At 44.8% G+C, this 22,003-nt stretch overlaps 3 protein-coding genes across 3 annotated transcripts; 1 reads left to right on the top strand and 2 right to left on the bottom strand.

Annotated features, from left to right (window-relative positions):
• Nucleotides 1-7,090: 7,090 nt before the first annotated feature.
• LOC115269528 (zinc finger protein 681) lies at nucleotides 7,091-8,842 on the top strand. Its single transcript, XM_029878315.2, has 3 exons — nucleotides 7,091-7,360; nucleotides 7,742-8,526; nucleotides 8,595-8,842. The coding sequence occupies exons 1-3, from the start codon at nucleotides 7,226-7,228 to the stop codon at nucleotides 8,770-8,772; spliced, it is 1,098 nt and encodes a 365-aa protein (XP_029734175.1). The 5' UTR covers nucleotides 7,091-7,225; the 3' UTR covers nucleotides 8,773-8,842.
• A 3,099-nt stretch (nucleotides 8,843-11,941) lies between these two features.
• LOC109413012 (transcription factor grauzone) lies at nucleotides 11,942-16,497 on the bottom strand. The gene is made up of 6 exons (XM_029878355.2): nucleotides 16,251-16,497; nucleotides 15,879-16,184; nucleotides 14,022-14,614; nucleotides 13,481-13,958; nucleotides 12,556-12,752; nucleotides 11,942-12,496 (listed from the first exon to the last, which is right to left on the bottom strand). The coding sequence occupies exons 1-6, from the start codon at nucleotides 16,371-16,373 to the stop codon at nucleotides 11,965-11,967; spliced, it is 2,229 nt and encodes a 742-aa protein (XP_029734215.1). The 5' UTR covers nucleotides 16,374-16,497; the 3' UTR covers nucleotides 11,942-11,964.
• Nucleotides 16,498-20,154: 3,657 nt separating this feature from the next.
• Nucleotides 20,155-20,490, bottom strand: LOC134289016 (uncharacterized). Its single transcript, XM_062854997.1, has one exon. It carries the CDS (start codon nucleotides 20,488-20,490, stop codon nucleotides 20,155-20,157), a length of 336 nt encoding a protein of 111 aa, XP_062710981.1.
• Nucleotides 20,491-22,003: the final 1,513 nt, after the last annotated feature.

Below are 22,003 nucleotides of genomic sequence, written 5' to 3'. Positions count from 1 at the left end.
TTTAAATCATGTTTGAGTTGGAAGCAAAAAGGAAACATTTTCAATTTGTTTTACATTTAGAGCAAAACTGATACGTTTTGCAAGATACATATATGGCCAATGCAAGAAATAATTATTTTCACCCATTTTCAGTCGGTAAAGTGAAAATATAGATGTTTATGAAACCACCCGGACCAAAAGCAAGCACAAAACACTTTCAATGATCGACAAAATAAAGATTGCCTATGTTTTGCATTTGTTTCGAAGTAATTGTACATATTCTTTTTTTTAAGAAATATGAAATAGATTTTTTTTCTCGATTATCAGAAAAGTTTAAGCAACTAAAAACTCATTAGCTCGCCCCTCGGAATTACAGATTGGTTGTCATTTTCAGTTTGACATTGAATTATGACATCCAGGTACTTTTTAGTTGGCTGACAGCTCAACTAACGGGGCCCCAACTAAAAAGCCACCCAACTATTAAGCCCCCAACCAGCGAGTCATGACTGTACAATGAATAATCTGGTGGATTGATTGGTGTAGCTGCTCCATTCCGTGCTTAAGAAGTTCGACCGAGATCTCGTCCTTCTCAGCAGCCTTACTGTTTTTCAGCTGCTAAAGGGCCTTCTTAACCCTAAAAGGGATACCATAGACTAATTTCAAGACCTCGATGTACCAAAGAAAACCATTAAATTTTCTGTGTCCAGTCCGGTACCCAATAAATATTCATTACCGTTTTTTTTTCCGTGTAAATTGCCTTTTGTGTAAATTATATTTAGCGTGTTACACCGATCTGACAGCTCTGACAGTAAGGGACTAAACATGAATTACGTAATTGGGTACCGAGGATTGTTCACAATCTGCGAACTTGACTGTGGAAAAAATCGCGACCATGACGCCGCTGGGGATACCTTCATGGCCTCAGTTTCGTCACCTCGCTGAGTGTGTTCCATCAAAGACGAGCTCTGAAAGGCGCCTGGGGTCCAATGGACCCCAGGTATCCCTTTTAGGGTTAAACTCACCCAGTTGGTGGTTCCACTGTTTGGCCGTCGTGCATTATGGTAAACCTATTCCTGGGTGCTCCTTTACTGCTATCATTCAACAAATTTTTGAAGTGCTCCTTCCACCTGGCTGCCACAATTGGCTTCTTTAGCGGTGTTGAAATAATTCCATATTCTGAATCTGCATGCAAAACTGAGCCGAAATCCAAATTTTCATGAATTTTGGTGCTCGGGAACCTATTTAAAAATCAATTTGAAGTTTGTATGGGAGCGATTTGTCGAATCACCCCTCGTCGCATTTTGTACTGAGTGGAGCTGTAAAACAGCTACCCAGCTGTCAAAAGGTGATTTGAAAAAATCTCTTTGAAATTGATTTTAGGTACCAAAATAAAGTTCAAAAAATCTGAAAAAATCATAGTGGCTCAGAAAAAGGTGCTCTTTCGTATAAAATCAAAAAATCGATACATTTTTCTTAATTTAAAAACCCAATTGTTTTGTCTGTCCGCAAAATTCCTTCCCGGTCATTACACATGGCGGGCACTGGCGCAGCCTTGGGGGGGGCGGCTGGCTTTGATGCAATATGAGTCCGAAAGTAGTGCGATGTCTGTACTCGACTCCGATGCGAATTGCCACAACAGCTGCTGCGCGGCTTTACAGTGATCCAAGCTCAACTATGTGACCTGCGTCATTTTCGGCAGTTCTGTCCTCTCATGCTTGCTTCACAGCAAATAATTTTGTAATATTTATCCAGACACGTAATTTCTGTCGATGTATCCCTCTTCGAACGTAATTCTCACTAGGATGCATCATTTTCCAACAATTATCACATTCACCATATGTACTCCCTGATTGGCACCGGACAGTGTCAACAAACCCATTCCACCAGATAACCTAGAAGCAGTACGATATTTATCATCAACCTCCTAACTCGGTGAAATAGTCGAGAGGTGAAGGATATAACTCACAATCAACGGATCAGTGTACGAATCCATTCCAATATTTTACTTATACATGATTTATCTGTCGGTTCGGTTCTAGCGATTGCTAGACCCACATTCAAGCTGGGGCAGCTAGTTAGCTGCGTAGAAAGAATGTAATTTGTACATCACTTTTAAGACGCGTTTGATGTGCAGCGAAAATGATGTGATATCACAAGATTTTTTTTTGCTGTGTTGGGCACTTAACCCCACCCGTCACGTGGTTTTTGTTCGCCGTACAAATCAGACACTTTGATGCCGACTTGCACTCTCTGGCGAAGTGGCCTTCTACTCCGCACCTTCTGCAAAGTTTACTCCTGTCGGGGCCTTTGGATGCTCACGACTTGTAGCCTCACTCGAAGCACCTGAAGCACACTTCCGGCAGCTCACAGATGCTGAGCGGACACTTCGACCAGCCGACTTCTATCATGCCCTTTGCAGCCGCTTTTTTCGCCTCCCCAACTGGAAGCTTGATCGAAGCGATTTGCGTTCCTGCTGGGCCCCGCCTGATGTGGATCGATGTGCTTGGTGCGCCTCCATACACTGCTGCCTAAGGACGGCAGGGAGCTTCTCCGCGGTGGCGATCTCAAGCCCTCACCTGTACCTCATCTCCTAGCACTTTTTGTGCTAGTGCCGTGTAAGAGGAGCTCTTGTTGATGGCATTCTTCTTGAGCACTAGCAATATCTCCCCTGTTCTAGTGCGCCGGATGCTTTTAACATCCGCGCCTAGCTCCGAGAGACGATTCTCGCCACGCATAGCCCGCAGCACATCTGCGTAGCTATATCGCGCTGTTTTGAGGACCAGTGTGTCACCCCTCGTGCGTTTACGAGCAGGCTTCGCCTTGGTTTTACTCAAAACCTTATCTTTCCTCTTCTTCTTTCCAACCGTAATCCAAGGGTTCCCCTTCCCTTGGACCGATTGGCCACCGCTACTTTTAACGACCTCGTCTCGGTGCTTCGGCTCTTTACCCCTAGCTCGTTTCGCGACCGGTTTGGTATTGCTCGCACAGCGCGGGCGTTTACCCCTCACCGGCTGCTCCTCATGGACGGATCTCGCCCTTTTGGCGCGGTCCGTTTGCGTGGACCTCTCTACTCTACCGTCGTCAATCGCTTTGCCTCGTCGCTCGACCCAAACATCGTATTCTCTCTTGGCCTGGGCTACCGAATCGCGGAACCTCAGCAGACCTTTTAAAAGGTCTTTGCTGATGTTATTCCGCCCGCTCGTGTAGCCGATCAGTTCGGCGAGTTCCCTATACCGAATCAGCGTACGCGATGGTTCCGCTTCACTAATCTGCGTGTCCTCGGTCGCTGACCCGATCCTCGGTGTTCCATACTCCGACACTTGAGGGGATTCCACCCTCGCCGCTTGCGTTGGTGATCTAAACAGTTCGCTTCTCGCGAACGGGTTGATCACCTCACCCTTCGCATTCTCGACCTCTTCAATTAAAAACGAATCTATCACTGCAATAAGGGTCCCCCTTAGAGCCACTGTCCCTCACTGCCACTTAAGGAGTCGCCCAAGGATCCCGGTGGTTATCTATGCAAGCAGGGAGGCCACCCATGGGTTGGCACATGCCATTATGGGACCTGAGCTCAGAGCCAGGATCAGCGCTAATCAGGATACTTCAACTGAACCTACCTCCACCCAGTTAGTTTCCTAAACTGGGTATAAATCGGGAACGTACTCTAAGGCCTTGCCAAGGTTTTATGGGACGGAAGGCAGCTCCGACATTAGCCCATCCGTCGTTGCAGGTCAGTGTCACCCGGCCCTACTAAGAGGATAGAATGCCGTCACCACCAGCACACCTCTACTCCGCGGTCTTCTCAGAGTATACCATCTCGTTGACCAGTTCCATCGCGCGCGTCAGTATGCCGTAATCAAGAACTTACTGATGTGCCCGAGGCACCCCTGACCAGGCTAGGACACTTTGGAAGCGATGCCGATTCGCTTGTGCAGAGTTGATGCTTCCGGATGTGTGGTATTTCTGAAGAGGCCCAGCAGAGCCCACGCCTAGGCAAACTCCGGTTGAAGAATTCGTGTGCGGTGCACATGATGTTGTTGTTCTATAGTTTTGGGCTAGCGTATCTCTTGGATAGCTGCACAGCACATGAACGTCAACATTCTGCAGTTCACGAGCCAGGAGCCCAATACGTGGGGGTCCATTCCAAGTTCTCACGTTCCAAGATCCGACTTTCGAATCGTTGTCCTTAATTCGTTGCCGGGTCTATTGACGTTGAATCAATCCGTTTACACTACTTTTCTTGGTGATTGAAGGTTTTTAGCAGGCTACCTTACCTGGGCCACGCTGCCTACGTCTACATCGCGCTGAAGGGTCTGCCTCCTTAGGTAGGGGAAGACGGGGTAAGACGGCCACCCTAAGCCAAAAAAATCATAACCTAACACTGACAATGAATTACACTAGTTTCAACACAGCATATCATTTTTCAAAGTGTTGGGCATGCAAGAAAATTATTTTTCGATTCGTGCAGTTGAAACTTTTATAATTTTGAGCCATTTGAAAATGTGATTAAAAAGCACATTATTTTTTGACGACGGGGTAAGACGGCCCACCAGCGGGGTAAGAAGGACCATAACTATTTTTTAAAATAGTGATTAGAAATGTTTGAATTCCATACGTTGAAATAAGATATGACTCCCTTAAGTCCCTCACATGGGAAATTGGTTAACATAATTGTCCGGGGGGTTACCATTTATTATTTTTATTGGGATATCGTAAATATGGATACTCAAACACCCATTTACATTACAAAAATGTTCTTTCTGCTTACATCCAGCGCAAACAACTCAAATATGAGTTTATTTATGTGAAATGGCATATTTTCAACAAACAATTTTTGATAAATTGGGTGCAGCCATATTATTCTATGATCTGGAGGGTGGCCGCCTTACCCCGTTCGAGGTGGTCGCTTTTACCCCGCTTGAGCAGATTTTACTTATGAGGCTAGTTCATAAGGATTTTTGTTTTCAATCTCAATCTTATTCCTCTTATGTTTTGTTAACATTCCTGGTAAGTTATGAACGGGTTACTTTTTTAATTTGAAAACGTTATTCCGAATCAAAATCCTTAAGGTTATATGCGACAAAATTAGATTAAATACATCATCATAAAGCAAATTCTTCAGTTCGTATTTGGGTGGAACGCTGGGAAGAGTGAACGGTCGACGGTCGTCAGTGACAAGCAGGGCGCGGAGGCTGAAACATGCCGCATTTCGTCGTTCCCGCGTTTTCGTATTATTCTTTGTGTTTTTTGTTCGCACTTTGTGTAAACGATCGACGATGGCTCGGTGGCAAGATACCACATTGCCCGCATCATGGTGCTCGTGTTCGTCGTTATTCCGAGTTCGGAAATGCTAGCATCCAAGAGATTGTTTTTCAGTGCGTCGGGTATTCTCGCTTACGTATTTCTTTCGGATTCTTCGATGGACGATCGGAGAATCAGCGAGTGGTGTGAACGAATGCACATTTTATATGGTTTGGACCGTTTGCATGCTGAGACCAAAGCCAAACATAGAAAACCAGCTGGTCAGGATTACCCGGTGAGTTCGTTCCTTATTATTACTTTTTATATTTGAACATGACATATATGGGGATTTCGGAGGGGTAGCCTAAGGAAGTTAAATGAACTGGTTTCCGGGCAAATGTTCGTGGGGTGGCCAGACTTTGTCACGAGATAACAATTATCATGTTGTTTTCCGAAGGTCTCCAGTGAATTTAGCTTACCCTGCTACAACAAACCATCAGGTAGATCATTCCGTTCCGGTATGACTCTGCAGCCATAGGTAATCCTTGCGCTGATGGTGGGTACACAATCATCATCATCATCATCATCATCATCATAAAGCAAATTCTTTGTTTTGTTTATTTTTTTTTGAAAATCTCAATATAAACATTGCACAAAATGGCTCAAAATGACAAATATTTTTTACTTGAACAGAGTACTAGGTGAAAGTTTATAGAAAACGGCATTTTCATGGTGAACTGCAGGTGGTCCGTCTTACCCCGGCGGGCCTTCTTACCCCGTCTTCCCTTATAGCTGCCGCGATACTACACTGAAATAAATTTTGTTGTTGTTTCCACCGAATCCATGGTAAAATTAAGAACTGTACCAACAATTTTCAACCGAATGCAAAATTCTGTTAATTGTACTGAAACATTGTCAATATTACCATGCGTGAAGTACCATTGACTAAAAACATTCTTGATGTTACTATTTTGACATTGTATTTTTGACCATGTTTATCTAAGACGCGCAACATTCAAGTCTACATGGTCGAAATTACAATGCCCAAATAGTAGAACCAAGAATGTTTTTAGTCAACAGTAATACACGCATGGTAATATTGACAATGTTTCAGTACAATTAACAGAATTTTGCATTCGGTTGAAAATTGTTGGTACAGTTCTTAATTCTACCATGGATTCGGTGGAAACGACAACAAAATTTATTTCAGTGTACATTTCATACACAGCCATTGGATGCCCGAAACACTGTTTGAGCCGCACCTCCTTGGTAAACAGAGGCTCGGGATCTACCTCCTCAGTGAATGTTTACTCAGTCTTATTCAATATTCATATGGTCTCCTAATATTAAGTTGTGCCTGCGGGATAAAACGAAAAGTCGTGGGAACGAAGCTCCCTTAAATATTTTTTTTCTAAATAAGGTCGACCTGAAGGATTCAGCGAATAATTTACTGAAGTTCAGCTATTTCTGGAGCTCGATTTGAATAGGTCGTATGAACATTTGTCGATATAAAATTCGATCAGTTTATTTTAGATATTGCAGCAATGTGGAAGATATTTTGGAGACTTTAAATGATGGAACGGAAAGCCTGTTTTGTGATGATTCTGCTGTATATATCAACTTTGTTCAATTTCAACGGTTTTAGCTATAATAAGCGAATCCAACTGATCGAATTTTTAATCGACAAAAACACATACGACCTTTTCAAATCGAGCTCCAGATTTAATTTCAGCCGAAAGTTCAGCATCAAAAACTGCTGAAAACGTTAGGTGTGTACAATATGAGCATCTCTAAATAAACTATTTAAAGACGATGATAGATGATGACAGTGATGACTGCAAGTCACTCAAATTGAGTGACTGATCAGTTAGTTTGTAAACATACCATAGAAAGAAATTTAATGAAAATTTGTTTGGTTTTCCGTTTACAAATTTTATAAATAAGTACTATAAGTTAAACAGTTAAGAGTATGATTTAGCTACGCTGGTAGTGATGAACGATCAACATGGATATGGAGCTTGAATCAAAAACACATATATGTCGTTTGTGCCTTCGGGAATACACCATAACTGAGATGTTGGATATCTTTGCGAAAGAACACGAACTGGATCAGACTATATATGAAGCTGTCTCTATCAGGGTATGTCCATTTCCCATTAAATATCTCGATAGTAACTGTGGAAGTGCTCATAGAACACTAACCCGGGAAACAGACTTTATCTTAGTTACGACAAGATGAAGAGGAACAATCAGTCATAAATCTCTAATTAAAAAAAAATCTACAAATAGGGAAGTAGAACCATCTTGGCAGGAGTCCTATTTTGGGCACTTTTCTTCTTTGACTCAGCCAATTCTGAACCAATTGACACTATTTTTGGATCTAGCCGTGTACAAAATCTCAAGTCAATTGGTTTGGAATTGACTGAGTTATAGCGAAGAGTGCCCAAAATACCGGCCGCTGCCCAAGTGGTTCGCACAAGAAGCACTTCATAATCAACTTATTCTTCCGAACAAATTTCAGATCGCACGATCCGATGTCATAACAGTTTTATGCAACAATTGCCTAAACGTTATTCAGATCATCAACAGCTTCAAAGAAGCCTGCCGAAAGAGCAACGATATTTTAAAACATGGCGGACCGATCACACTAGAATCAAATGCGTGGTCGAATTTGAATGATTCTAATGTTTTTCACCAGACTGCAGAATTAATCGAGACGCATCAACAGGATGTGGATATTATGTATAGGAACTACAAAAGTCTGAAAAGGTCGGAATGCGCGGCTCTTGAATCTGATTATATTGTAGAATTGATCAAACAGGAAGATCATACCGGAGATGATGAAGTTGATCAAGACAAGACTGATGATTTTGATGTTAGCACTCCTAGTCCCGAAACCACAACTGTGATCCAAGATTTAGACAATAAACGGACAAAGGAAGAATCCGCATCAGACGGTGAAACATCCAGCAGACGGGGCAGAAAGAATCCGGAAAACCGCAAGGACAAGGTTGTTTGCCCAACATGTGGCGAACTGGTTTCTCAACAAGGATTGGAGGGCCACCTCAATCGCCACTTGGGTGTTCAACCGTTTCCATGCGATGTGGAAGGTTGCGAAGCGAAGCTCTTCTCAAAGTTTGCCCTGCAGCAACATCGCAGTAGGCACAAATCGTCCAATCGATACTTCGATTGTAAGGTGTGCGGGAAGCGAATCAAAGGCAGCGCCTACTGGTTGCTGCACAAGAAGATACACGAGGAAGAGCCCCGATTCGGATGCGACATTTGCGGGAAGAAGTTCCGAAGGAAGTATGTTGCGATGTTGCGGTGATGATGTCATGCTTGGGTGCTTACCTCCTATTCTAAATTCATTCCAGATGCAAGCTGAAAGTTCATTCAACCGTACACTCGGGAATAGCGGAGTATCCATGTGAAATCTGTGGGAAATTCTTCACCGTCAAGCATAATCTTACAGCGCACTACAAACTTCACGTGAAGAACGGCACCTGTCCGGCTGGGTTCGAGCCACAGGCATCCAGAGATGTGAATACGTGAGAAGATCTGATTTTTGGTTGGACGCGTTACTGTACCTATTATGTTTGTAATAAACATTTTTATCAATTCATGGCGGTAATTTTCACTTGTTTTCCTATCTTATTTCTTTATGTTAAGAGGTTGGGGAAATTTTCTCAACAGACACTTGGGAAACAGAACTCAGGGTGTGACAATGGACTCGCCTACGACCCCGAATCCTTGTATACTATCCATTCGTCTAAGATAGATATCTGAAGGCCGACTTCAGAAGCATATTATCCTCCATTTGGGACATTTGTGCCTTCGAAGGGACACAGCCTTTGTCCTCAGAATACGAGTTAAGGTCGACACGACCTCCGCTTCTCGTTGCTATGACATACATTGCCACAGTACTCTATCCGTTTGTACATAGAAGAACCTATTGGCATGGGGCCTCCATCCATGAGCCTCTACGAAACCCTTTCCATTCGCGTAGATCGAATCCAATCTGATTAGCTGATACAGAGATATAAATACTCCCTGGCTTCAATAGGGTAGAGACTCTTACCTTACCGAACTCGCGGGCAGATAACACAGTACTTCACAGACAACACCACTCTATTTGCGTCTACAAACTGTGTTTAATCTAACTATATCGTTGAAGGTCCTAGGTCCAAGACGTTCTCGTTATATCAGCGCTATGGTGGCGCGTAGACGGTTCGTTCGGGCACCTCGGATGGCGACGCCTGGTCACTTGAGCCTCCTGACGCGAAGGCGTCTTGGTTGGCTTTCAGGAACACTTTGGGGATTCTCCGCACGGATTGTAGACTTCCTCAGTGTTTCAGTCCCGTTGAAGGATCGGCCTTCGGCAGGTTCTGTGCCCATATCCGCCTACAATGGACACGGAAACCCACGGGGCCCATATAGCCGAGGCGGTAAACGCACGGGTATTCAGCATGACCATGCTGAGGGTGACGGGTTCGATTCCCGGTCGGTCCAGGATCTTTTCGTAAAGGAAATTTCCTTGACTTCCTTGGGCATAGAGTATCTTCGTGCCTGCCACACGATATACACATGCAAAATGGTCATTGGCAGAGGAAGCTCTCAGTTAAAAACTATGGAAGTGCTCATAGAACACTAAGCTGAGAAGCAGGCTTTGTCCCAGTGAGGACGTTACGCCAAGAAGAGGAGAGGAGAGGAGGACACGGAAACGAAGTAGGAAAATCGGCCTTCACTTATCGCAACACGGCGGGGTTATGTTGCACAGAGAGAGAGAATCACTAACAGGTTTCAAATTCTTCGATTGATGTAGTCCATTTCATGCTCACTTCTTCCACTTCTGAAACCTCACAAAAACTTTTCTTGGAACTTTCAACACATCTTCAACCAACATCTCTTTTCATCTTTCAGCAGTGTTTGTCAACGAACTCTGAGCAAGTGAACGATTGCAAAGTCGTCGACCGCCTTGAAGTTCATGGCCTCGTTCTTCGATCATCGCCCTCTCCAACCGTCCCATTTCTCTTACCTTTCCTTACCGGTCAGGCTAAGGCCTGAGTGTACTCTGCTGTACGTAGGAGTCATTTCTACTCTACTCGGTCCATGGCTGTGCGTCTCCAGTTCCACACTCTGCGAAGGGTCCGCAAATCGTCCTCCACTTGATCGACCCACCTTGCTCGCTGCGCACCACGTCTTCTTGTACCGGTCGGATGACTCTCGAGAACCATTTTAGTCGGGTTGCTATCCGACATCCTGATGACGTGACCCGCCCACCATAGCCTCCCGATTTTCACGGTGTTGACGATGTTTGGTTCTCTCAGCAACTGAGGCAGCTCTTAGTTCATTCGCCTTCTCCAAATCCCGTCTACCATCTGCACTCCACCGTAGATGGCACGCATCACCATCTACGGGGCGGAGTTTCTCAATAACCCCAAAAACGCAACCTCTCATGACCGTCCAGTGGATGATAACCGCGGTCCCTCTAGGATGCCGTCACGATTGGCTGTGGAGGATTCCCCTCACCGGTTTCTAGACCTCCTATGTGTTCCAGTCCTGCGCATATGGTAACAGATCGGTCTTTGGCAGATTCTGCGCTGAAATTCACCTATAATAGACACGGTGAAGGAGTATGGAAAAAGGCCTTCACTTATTGCAGAAACGGCGGAGCTCTGTAGCACAGAGAAGGCATTACTAACAGGTTCCAAATTCATCGATTACTAGTTTTAACTGTAGTCCACTTTACTCTGACCTCTTCCACTTCTGAAATTCTTCTACCAGCTCTTTTGCTTCACTTTTTAGCTTTCAGCAGCTATCTTGGTCGACGAACTCTGGGTAAGTACTCAACATTCTGATTTATCGACCGTATTCTATTTATAACTTAATCATTTTATGGCTTTATCGGTATTTTTCTACTCAGAGTGTAAGGGAGTAGAGATTGTGATACGGGTAAGTACGAACGATCGTGGAGTCGTTGACCGTCTTGAGGTTCATGTCCTCGTTCTTCAGTCATTGCTGCCCTCTCCAACCGTCCCATTTCTCTATAACCCCTATTACCGCATCCCTCATGACCGCCCAGCCGATGCTTACCGGTCCCTCTGATTGTGGGTTTTGGAACTACGGTGCGTAGCGTCCTGACTCTTCTTGCAAATTGGTGGAGTCAAGCCTTGCTCTTTCTAATCGGGAACATCTAGCTGGGTGAGATCTACACTTACCACAAGTATTACCTGGTAATTCACGTAACACAAATCACGAACTTCTCGGTAACACGGTAACACTCTCGACACAAATTAACCAATACTTACGAGGCGGAATTCAGCTGCAGAAGAAGACCCCAAATACTTTGGCTACTACGAGGCCCTCGTTAATTATAGACACAGTTGTCTGGATCTGGTTTACAAACGTCTGGATCTACCCTCAATCGTCTACACCGCCGCCATTTAGGACCCATAAGTGATCAAATTTCCGTTTCCGACGGGTACGCGATATCGATCCGCAATGAGAGCAATATCCGTCCCGCGTGTTCTCAAGTTTTCCGGTGTCATGTGCTTTGTAGCAGTAATCTCCTGCATAGTTCCTGAGTGAGCTTTCGCAGTTACAAGATCTTTTTGAAGACAAACGTAATGAAAGCACAGTGAACTCCGAGCTCTCGTACATAGTTCATGACTGAACATCTGACATTTTGGATAGCTTTAGAAGATTGAAACAGTTATCTGTAGATCCCATTGCCATTATTCTGTCTTACCGTTTATAGAACCGATCTGCCACCTTTGCCGCCCACAGTTCCGGATGGGCCACCTTTTTGTGGGTGTACATATTGGAGCTGGAATTACACGTACGGGGACAGTAGGGACACGTATAAAGAACCTCACCTCGGTGATTCGCCTCGTGCTCCTTCAACCGTAGAACTCGTTTGAACTGTTTGCCACAATAACTGCACGCAAACGAAGGTCGTTCCTCGTGATTGAACCGTTTGTGACTGGCCAAAGCCAACTCGTTCACCGCCTCCTTTCCGCAGATGTCACACGTCACCGGTCCACCGGCCAAACATCGCTTCAAGTGGTTCATGTAGGTGTCCTTGTTCTTGAGCCATTTCTTGCAGTGTTCGCATTGCTTCTTCAAGCTGGCGGCACCTTCCTCCGTGTGCGAGAGCCGATGCGTTTCCAGTAGGGACTTGTGAACGAATCCTTTGGCACAGATATCACACACCCAACTGAAGGCGGCTCCGTGAATGTTCTGCTGATGGGCACGCAAAAGAACGGCCGTTCCAAAGCTCAAAAAAAATTCAAGGTAAACTGAAATAGATGGATTCTATGAAAGAAAGCAACTTACGATTTGTCGCAATCCTTGCAGTTGAAAATCTTCTGCTCCATCGAGATGTGGTACTTCATGTGGTTCCGCAGTAGGTAATCCTTGTAGAAGGCAGCATCACAGATCTCGCACTTGAACGGCTTCTCGGAGTCCGGAGTGTGGACCCACTTGTTGTGTTTCTCCAGACCGTCGCTCTCGGTGAACGATTTGTTGCACAACTGTTACGAAAAATTAAAATTTAGCAAATACTGGAAATTACTAACTTAAAAAAACATATGAGACACATAGCCAAGCACATAGCAGCTTTTAGGAGTGTGGGTAAAATTGATAAAAATTTGAGTGAATTCAGCTAAAAGTGTACTGTTTACGTTGGCAAATTCATCACAATCTCTGTCAAGTGGTTGTGGAATCTAAAACAGATCCGCTATAAAAGTGTGCAACGTTGTGAAAATTCAACTACGTGTCATATATAGATCGGGAAACACCTGGGTTTGCATCATTCAAGGTAACTGAGGCTGTCTGGAAGTGGCAGAAAATCAACGACAGCTAATCCGGTGAAGGCAAGGAAGGTGTTAAATTCGTTCAAGCGTCATCCGAATCGCATTATCCGCTATGTAAGAAAGATGGTGGAGGTCTCACCAGCTTTGCAAGTTCACAAATCCAAGAAAGCATGATACCGGAACGACAAGCAAAACGAGGTACTATTTTAGCCGGATTTGACATCTGGCAGGTGTTCGACTGATACAGAGTTATGTACTTCATTCGATTGGGAACTTTTGGGCATATCAGTAACAAATTTTGAAAACGACGTATAATCAATGGTGTAGCATTGATTATACGTCGTTTTCAAAATTTGTCACTGAAATAATGACCACACTTCGAAAAACCCGTAAGGTATTCGAGAACGAGTTGACTTTAAAATAAAAATCAAATAGACAGCACCTACCTCGCATCGGAACATATCCGGATTGACGTGTCGTTGACAGTGCTCAAACAACCTCCGCTTCTTGCAGAACTTCCGTCCGCAGCAGACCGCGTATCCACGCATGTTGTGATCGGTTTTGTAGTGTTTGTCCAGCTGGTAGTAGTTATCTCCAACAAATTCGCACTTTTCGCATATGAGGCTACAAAACTTACGAATCAACTCATCTTGCTGGGCAATTTCGTCCGACGATTTCAGTGTTTTCCTGGACGAGACCGTTGCTGCACGAGGCTTTTGCGAAATGAGTTCAGAACTTTCTGCTGTTTCTGTTGCGACCAAGGCTTGATCAGCACTGGCTATTATAGGTTCAGGTATCGTTGCGTCTGTCGGTATCTGTAACACGTTGTCCATGATTGTACCCGAGGCTGGTGATGTCAAAGTAGTTCCTACTTCTAAGTGATGTGCTCGAATATGAGTATTTAAAGTACGAACGGAATTAAAGCTAAAAGGAACAAGTCAGTTAAAAAACATCAAAGAGTAATCTAAGACATCAGCCCCAACTTACTATTTGTTACATTTATCACAGAAAATATTCAAGCTTTCGACATTCTGGTGCCAATTCTTGTGACCGGACAGCTGCCATTCGCTAGCGAAGGCTTTCTTACACTGATCGCACTTGAAGTTCTTCTCCGACAGCTCCGAATGGCACACCACATTGTGCAGCTGTAGACCCTCTTCATCTTTGAACGACCTCATCGGCTCACATCGAATGCACTGGAAAGGAGATTCCTCTTTGTCCTCGGTGCCATTTTCGTGCCTGCACAGGTGCTCGAACAGCGTTGACTTTTTCTGAAAGTTGCGATCGCAGCACGTAACGTATCCTTGCATATCGTGGTCTCTTCTATAGTGCAGTAACAATCGGGATAGTGTCGCTGATCGATGATCGCACACATCGCATCTAAGCTGGACGTATTTCGCAATCAGGTCATTCCGTTCCGAGTTCATCTTCCGTTGAGAATTCACGTGGCGCGGCTTTCGAGTTGCCTTTCCGCAACTCAAAGTAGATGTGACTTTCCTTTTAACTGATCTACATCTCCTTGCGATGGGAACTTCCGAATCTTCCTCCGAATCGTCCGCCATGGTCGGTTCATCTTCGTTCTGAAATGAGAAGGGCTCAAATGATTGTATATAAATTGCAGTAGTTGTGATCATTCTACGAGTGGACTGACACGACTCAGCTCGACTCGAATGAGGTGACTCTCCACTGTAAATCAAACGGCGAGTACATCTGTTATCTTTCAAGTGGCAATGAATGAAGCATTTGTAAACACACAAAAGGACTTTTGCACATTCGCCTTGACGGAGGCTCTCTGAGAGAATTGCGCTGTGCGTGAAAACAATTTTTTTAACATGGGAAAGGATAGGAGCTGCATTTTCAAATGCTTCTAAAATATGTTAGCGACTTCAGATTGAAAAAAGTGTTAATGTTTTGCAATATACTTTCAATTAGCTACACTATAACTGGTTTTGGACAAAAAGTTTTTAAATCACAATGTTATGTCTATAATATAGCGTATCAAAATCTCATTCGATAACATTAAGAAAGTTTTGCTTAAAAAATGTCTATTAAGAATTAGAAGCATTTGAAAATTCAGCTCCTATCCTTTCCCATGTTAAAAAAAATTGTTTTCACGCACAGCGCAATTCTCTCAGAGAGCCTCCGTCAAGGCGAATTCGTATACGAAGTAGGACGTTCTTTACTTCTTATGAACCAGCCAGGGGTCAAAGTCTTTCAAATATTTAAAGATTAAATATAAAGAGAATAATAAAGGGTCCTTGCTACGTAGACTGTAAGGGGGAATTTAGTCTACGGTCAATACATACAAATGTTCAAATTTGGTATGAATGAAAGTCTACTAAGAGGAAGGGATGACCAAAAATTAGTCTACTTAGTTTCTAGGCTGCGCCTAAAAACAAAATAGCATCAAAATGCCGCTTTGCCATTATGCCAAATATTTTCCATAGGGGACTGCATGAAATTATCTCCTTCTCTTTCACTCTTACAGGAATTTTGTAAACAACAAGGCCAAGAAACGTCAAAAGCCCATACAAATTCATAATAGTGAAGTGCCCTATAGGTCACTGCATGAAATTCTATCCATCTCTTTCACTCTTACAGAAATTTTGTAAACAACAAGGCCAAGAAACTTCAAAATCCCATACAAATTCAAAACAGTGCAGTGCCCTATTGAAGTCCGACATTCATCCAAGGTTGCTATGATTCACGTTGTGTTGGTCATTTGTTGGGCTTGTTTGGCCAAATATTTGTCACGTCTAATGGGGCCTTTAGTCGTAAGAACATTTCTATAATTTTACAAATCCTAGTTTGTAAATTAAAAAAAAATCTAATATTAACACTTACCTCCGTATCCATTTCATCATCCAGTGGAGAGTTTTCCTTTTCATTCTTCAGAAATTCTTCGCATTCATCATCGACAGCATCGATATCCATTTCAAGCGTTTGTTCATTCTTGGCGTCATCTTCCGTGCACACCAACTCACACGCCAACTGATCGCCTTCATTCGACAATTCCTCCGTTTTGATAGCTATGCCATCGGGCAACCTGTCCGGAGCCCACAGTTGTTCCACATCGCAGTAAAACTTGTGGAAATCTTCAATCTTCTCCCAACAACTGGTGCAAAGGATGCGATTATCATACTGCTCAGCCTTGCAAAAAAATAAAAATTAGTACTAATCAGTTATTCAATTTCAGATCACAAATAAAATACCAACCTGAAACCAGAAATGCTTCGCCAAGATGGTACCAATATCCTCGACGTTCGCTTCATCCGATATCCGGAGAAAGTTGTCCGTTTTTCTCCGGCAAGTCAAACAATTTTGCAGGCTTTCGGTCATTTTTGCTGTTTTTCACAGTTTACGAAAAACGCGTCCGGTGCAATGTGAGAGTGTAAATAAAAACAAATCATCATAAAAGTTTGACAGTTCGATGATGGCAGTGTTGCTCACGGGAAGGAACTCACGAGCACTAGCACGAGCAGAAATCATCAAACGAATTTCATGAATTTGTTAAGCTCTATAAGTTCAACAAATAAATCATTTACATCGCCCAAAACTGCAAGAGTCGGAAGCACACGAGGAGCAGGTCAACGATCAGCAGTGAATCGAAACGCGATGTGGACAGCCATAGCACAGATGAAGCCATAGGTTGTCCGACGTCAAGCGTCCAGAACGTAGAAAAACAAAACGACATCAAAAAGCTAATGATCGCAAGCTGCGCAAGTAACGGATACACATACACTATCCTTGGAAAGGAAGATGAGTGTCCCTTGATCTACGAAAGTCTCATGAACGTACTGAAGCAACCTGTCAATTGGAAGGTAGGTATTTCGAATTACAAAGCACAAAGAACCATAATGTAACAGTGTAACAGATAGGAAATAATCTAGCAGCAGCGCAGAAGCAGAGACATTCAAAGGAAAGTAAACCAGAAAACAAGTACAAGGAGGGATAGATCACGAGGATGAATTTGGATTCTTATACCTGCCTCCGGATGTCGGTGATCATCAGCTTCCTTAAAATAAGCCTGTACGACAGTCTTCGAGACGGCCGCTTTTCCATTTCTCGACGGACTTCTAGGCGAGTCCCACTTTGGCATTTTTCAACTACCTTCAAGCGACATTCCTCCTTTTCTTTCCTTGGCGGCCTTCCAGGTGCGTCCCTCTTGTAGATAGCAGAGAAACACGTGTTACGAACTAACTTGATTTATTACGGAGAAGCTACAAATGTATTTGTCGATTGGTTTAGAACTGACTGGCCTGGGTGAAAAGCCACATATTTATACCCCACCAGTTGTTTACTCGGTCGCCATGGTTACCATTCCAATGATGATCACGACGCATGCGCAATGACATTCCGGAAGTCATAAATTCCTAGACTACTTAGTTTTGCACATCCCCTTTCAATCCCTCGTTCAATCCGACATTCCTAGGTTGGTCGTCAAATGCTGGAACCGGCCGGCTTCCAGGGATTTCGTGAAGAAATCAGCCAGTTGATATCGAGTGTTGATTGATTCGACGTTCAGCATATCGCTCGCGACCAGATCCCGGATGAAGTGGTGCTTCACATCGATGTGCTTGGTCCCCTTGCTTTCCAGGTTCTTGGCCACGCAGAAACAGCCACGATTGCCCTCGAAAATCGTCACCGGATTGGCAACGATGTGCAGGTCCTCCAAAATATCGCTGATCAATAAGGCTTCAGTTGCCGCTACACTAAGTGCAACGTACTCAACTTCGCTTGACGACAACGACACGGTGGATTCTTGCTTCTTGCTGCTCCACAACACGGTACATTGTAAACCCCACCAGTTGTTTATTCGGTTGCCGTGGTTACCATTACGCAATGCGCAATGACATTCCGAAAGTTATAAACTCCCAGACTATTTAGTTTTTCACACCGCCTCTCAATCAGACATTCCTAGGTCAATTGCTAGAACCGGCCGGATTCTAGGGATTTCGAGAAAATATCAACCAGTTGATCACTACTGCCGATTTATTCGACGTTCAGCATACCGCTCGCGACCAGATCCCGGATGCAGTGGTGTTTTACATCGATGTGCTTGGTCCTCTTACTTTCCAGGTTCTTCGCCATGCAAACACAGCCACGTCCTCGAAAATCGTCATCGGATTGGTAACGGATCCTCCAAAATACCGCTGATCAATAAGGCGTCAGTTGCCGCTGCACTAAGCGCAACGCAATCAACATCGCTCGACGACAACGACACGGTGGATTCTTGCTTCTTGCTGCTCCACAACACGGTACATCCACACACCTTGAAGACGTATCTGCTTACCGACTTTCGGGATTAAAGGTCGGCCGATCAATCGGCGTTGGCATAACCGACGAGCGCTTTTGCCTTGTGTTCCTCCGGTAATGCAACACAACTTTGTACCACTTAGATAGCGTACCACTCGCTTCAGAGCGTTCCAGTAGACGGTCGAAGAATCTTGCTGGAACCACCCGAGATACCCAACGGAATAACACACGTCCAGCCTGACGCAGAGCATGGACGTACATCAAGCTACCGAGCAGCCGGTATGGATCACCGGCAATTGGAGTCCTTACTTCATCGGAGTTCGAGTCGTATTACACTCACTCATTCCGAAACGTTGAAGAACCTTCCCGATACTTATTCGACCCCTGCGACAGTTTCAGGGTCCCTCGCACCTAAACCTTGTAGTCGATTCGCATTCCGAGGAAATGCCGCAACTCACCGCAATCGGTCATGGCAAATACCGAGGCCAACTTCTTCTTCATCATCTTGATGGTGCTCAAGGTTTTCCCGCAATGCGATCATCTACTTACAATATGATGCACACTGCATCCCCGTCCTGGTATCTTACGTATACACGGTGTGTCTGGTATAAGAAATTTATTACAAAAAAATAGGCATCGCTAATTTTTACGTTACGTGAAAGTTGACGCTACTAGCTTTCATTCAAGCCCAACATCGAAATATTCCATCGGGGGAACTTTTTCATACAAAAATTGGGTATGTTTGTTAAGTAGAAATAGGGATTAATTTGGAACCGTTCATTTTGTATGGGGAAAAACAGTATTCTGAAAAAGTTGTTCGAGATCCCTCGGTGGATTTTTTTGAGGGACCGTGCAAATGAAAGCTGGAAGTCTTTATTTTTGAATAGCGAAAAATTTGGCGATGCCCAATTTTTTGTTATAAACCTTTCCCATACACACGCCGTGTATACACAGTAGTTCCTCTTTGTTCGAACAAAGCCCAGCTTCTCGATGTGGCTGGTGAACTTTTGATTCCAACACCGCAGCGATTGCTTGAGACCGTACAGTGACGCCATCTGGAGCACTGAAGTAGATGTTTTCCTTCAATTCAACATGAAGTAAGGCGGTCTTCACGTCCTTCTGATGGAAGAAGAGGCCCTCGCGGACGCCCACCGCAAGGATGATCATGATTGTCGCTAGCTTGACTTCCGGAACATACGTTTCTTCGTTGTCCAGTCCTGGCTTCTGCTGGAATCCTTTCGCGGCGAGTCGAGCCTTGTATCGCACATCTCGTCCGTTTTCATCCTCTTCGATAAGAAATGCCCACTTGGTCTTCAGCGGCTTCACGTTTATGGGACACCTTTTTGGTTCTTCGATTCCATAGGCGATATCCAATCATGACGACTTCTTCACTCTTGGCATTCAATTACTTGCGATGTTGAGATGGAACCCACGCGGAGACCTTGCAACTAAAAACGCGCAGCTTCGACAAATCCGGTTTGAATCAGATCCAACATTCCGCCGGAGTAACGCCTTCCGACAATGCCGTCAATGGGCTGCGGTTGATGAGGCACACCGCTGTTACTGCTGCTTCGCACCACATCGATTTGAGCATCGACAAATCGATTAACATGGTCCTCACTTTTACACCAGCGTCCGGTTGAATCGCTCAGCCACACCATTCTGTTTGCGTCGTGTAAGCGACTGTGGGTTCGACATGGATGCCATTTCGCTCGTAGAAGCCTTTCTACGTGGTCGAGCCATACCTACTCCCGACCACGATCCACAATGAGCTTCGAAATCTTCATCCCAAACTGTGAGGACACGAGCGCTTCGAACTCCTGAAACTTCTCGAAGACTTCCGACTTCTTCTTCATCGTGTACATCATGGCGAAGTGCGTCTTGGTCCATCCCATGCCGGCGGGTCAATTGGGCCGCATACGTCCGAATGGATCCGCTCGAGGGGTCGCGTCGCCTGTTGACGCGTTCCGTCGAAAAATTTTCGGCACTGCTTTCCCTGGGCGCAGACATCGCAGAATCGATTTTGTCCAGGTTCGAAGTCCACACCAGTCGTCAGCTTCTTCTGCAAGACTTTGGCCATTCCACCTTGGCCAAGATGCCCCAGGCGCCGATGCCAGAGCTGGTTTTGCTCCACCTGACAAACGTTAGCAGCAGTTGAGTGACTCACCTTGATATCGAGCTCGTACAGGTTGCCCTTCATTGGTGCGGTTGCGATGGTCACACCGTCCTTCTTGAGCACGGCTTTGCACCTCGATGCCAGCGGCTGCTAGCTTTTTCACGGAGAGCAGATTGTCCCCAAGATTCACCACGTGCAGCACTTTCTGCACGTTGAGAGGCACGCCATGGTTACTGTAGCCATTACCTTTCTTCTCACGCAATCAGGTCCTCACCGACCTTTGCCACGCTGTGTGCCCGTGGCAGCCGTTCCAGCGAGTCGAAAAATGTCGTCACGTTGACCAAGTGATCGCTCGCCCCGGAATCCAGCTTGGCGACGTGGTCCAGCCGCCGTTTGGCTTGGACGGTTTATCACGGTTCACCATAAAACTTGTACCTTTGTGGCTCGTGGCAGAATGCACTTCCTTCTTCTTGCAGTACTTCTTCATGTGACCGGTTTGACTTTGAATTTGTCACCACTCATCCCGCTTGCTTCGATTTTGGCCAACGAACGCCGCCGGTCTGTCATCAACAGTTTCGCCCATGCGGTCAGCACGCTTTTGCTCTTCCGCAAGTAGCCGTTGCATGACCAAATCCTGGTTAAGGGCCACCTTCCTAAGATTTTCCAGCTTAGTCCACCAGATTCACACCGGCCCTTTTGCATTACCTCAACAAATCGTCGAACGCCAAAAGGTGGAACCGCATCGAAGCTCCCTCCTTCATCAGTAGGCGACCAAGCTGTTTCCACAGGAGCGTTGACTGGCCACAGACTTCTTATCAAAAACGTCGCTCAGGCTTGACCACATCTCCTGCGCACTGTGTTTGTCCCGGACAACTTCCAAAACTTCATCCAACATTAAGTCTATGCTTCATCCGCCAGGAATCGAACGATGAAACTCTTCGCTTTCCGATCCTCTTCGTCGAATTTTGGCTTCGCCGCCGCCGCTTCTGGCGGGTAAAGTACGCAACACATCAGCCGAATCCAGTAACATCTTCATGCGAAAACTCCAATACTCGAGTCCTGGTCCACCGGAATACTGGGAGTAGGAATCTTGTAGATAGCAGAGAAACACGTGTTACGAACTAACTTGATTTATTACGGATAAATTACAATGTATTTGACGATTCGTTTAGAACTGACTAGCCTGGGTGAAATGCCACATATTTATACCCCACCAGTTTTTTATTCGGTTTCCGTGGTTACCATTCCGATCCGATGATGATGATGATGATCACGACGCGTGCGCAATGCCATTCCGGAAGTCATAAACTCCCAGACTACTTAATTTTTCACAGTCTCTCTTTTCCATTCCTCGACGGCCTTCCAGGTGCTTCCTTCTATTCCTTTTCTCGAAGGCCTTTCGAAAAGCATCTCTTTTTTTATTTCTCGACGGCCTTCCAGACGCGTCCCTCTTTTACATTTCACAACGGCCGTCGAGAAACGTCCCTCTTCTCTTTTCTTCGGCCTTCGAGGCGCGTCTCAAAGATCAACTCATATTACGCCGCTGTCAGCTTAAGGTAAGTTTATGTAAATTTATAAGTTGCTCAGCATTTGACCT

This window comes from Aedes albopictus, chromosome 1 (genome assembly GCF_035046485.1).
Source record: "Aedes albopictus strain Foshan chromosome 1, AalbF5, whole genome shotgun sequence".
NCBI classification, from domain to species: Eukaryota; Metazoa; Arthropoda; class Insecta; order Diptera; family Culicidae; genus Aedes; species Aedes albopictus.
The sequence above is the reverse complement of the archived record's forward strand: the minus strand, read 5'-3'. Positions and strand labels throughout refer to the sequence as shown.

Coding starts and splice junctions, on each gene's coding strand:
- LOC109413012 (XM_029878355.2), bottom strand. CDS start 16,373: ATGACCGAAAGCCTGCAAAATTGTTTGACTTGCCGGAGAAAAACGGAC. Junction 14,615..15,878: donor ATGATGAAATGGATACGGAG/GTAAGTGTTAAT, acceptor TTCTCATTTCAG/AACGAAGATGAACCGACCAT. Junction 12,497..12,555: donor TGCAAGGATTGCGACAAATC/GTAAGTTGCTTT, acceptor ATTTTTTTTGAG/CTTTGGAACGGCCGTTCTTT.
- LOC134289016 (XM_062854997.1), bottom strand. CDS start 20,490: ATGAAGGGCAACCTGTACGAGCTCGATATCAAGGTGAGTCACTCAACT.
- LOC115269528 (XM_029878315.2), top strand. CDS start 7,226: ATGGATATGGAGCTTGAATCAAAAACACATATATGTCGTTTGTGCCTT. Junction 7,361..7,741: donor ATGAAGCTGTCTCTATCAGG/GTATGTCCATTT, acceptor AACAAATTTCAG/ATCGCACGATCCGATGTCAT. Junction 8,527..8,594: donor GGGAAGAAGTTCCGAAGGAA/GTATGTTGCGAT, acceptor AATTCATTCCAG/ATGCAAGCTGAAAGTTCATT.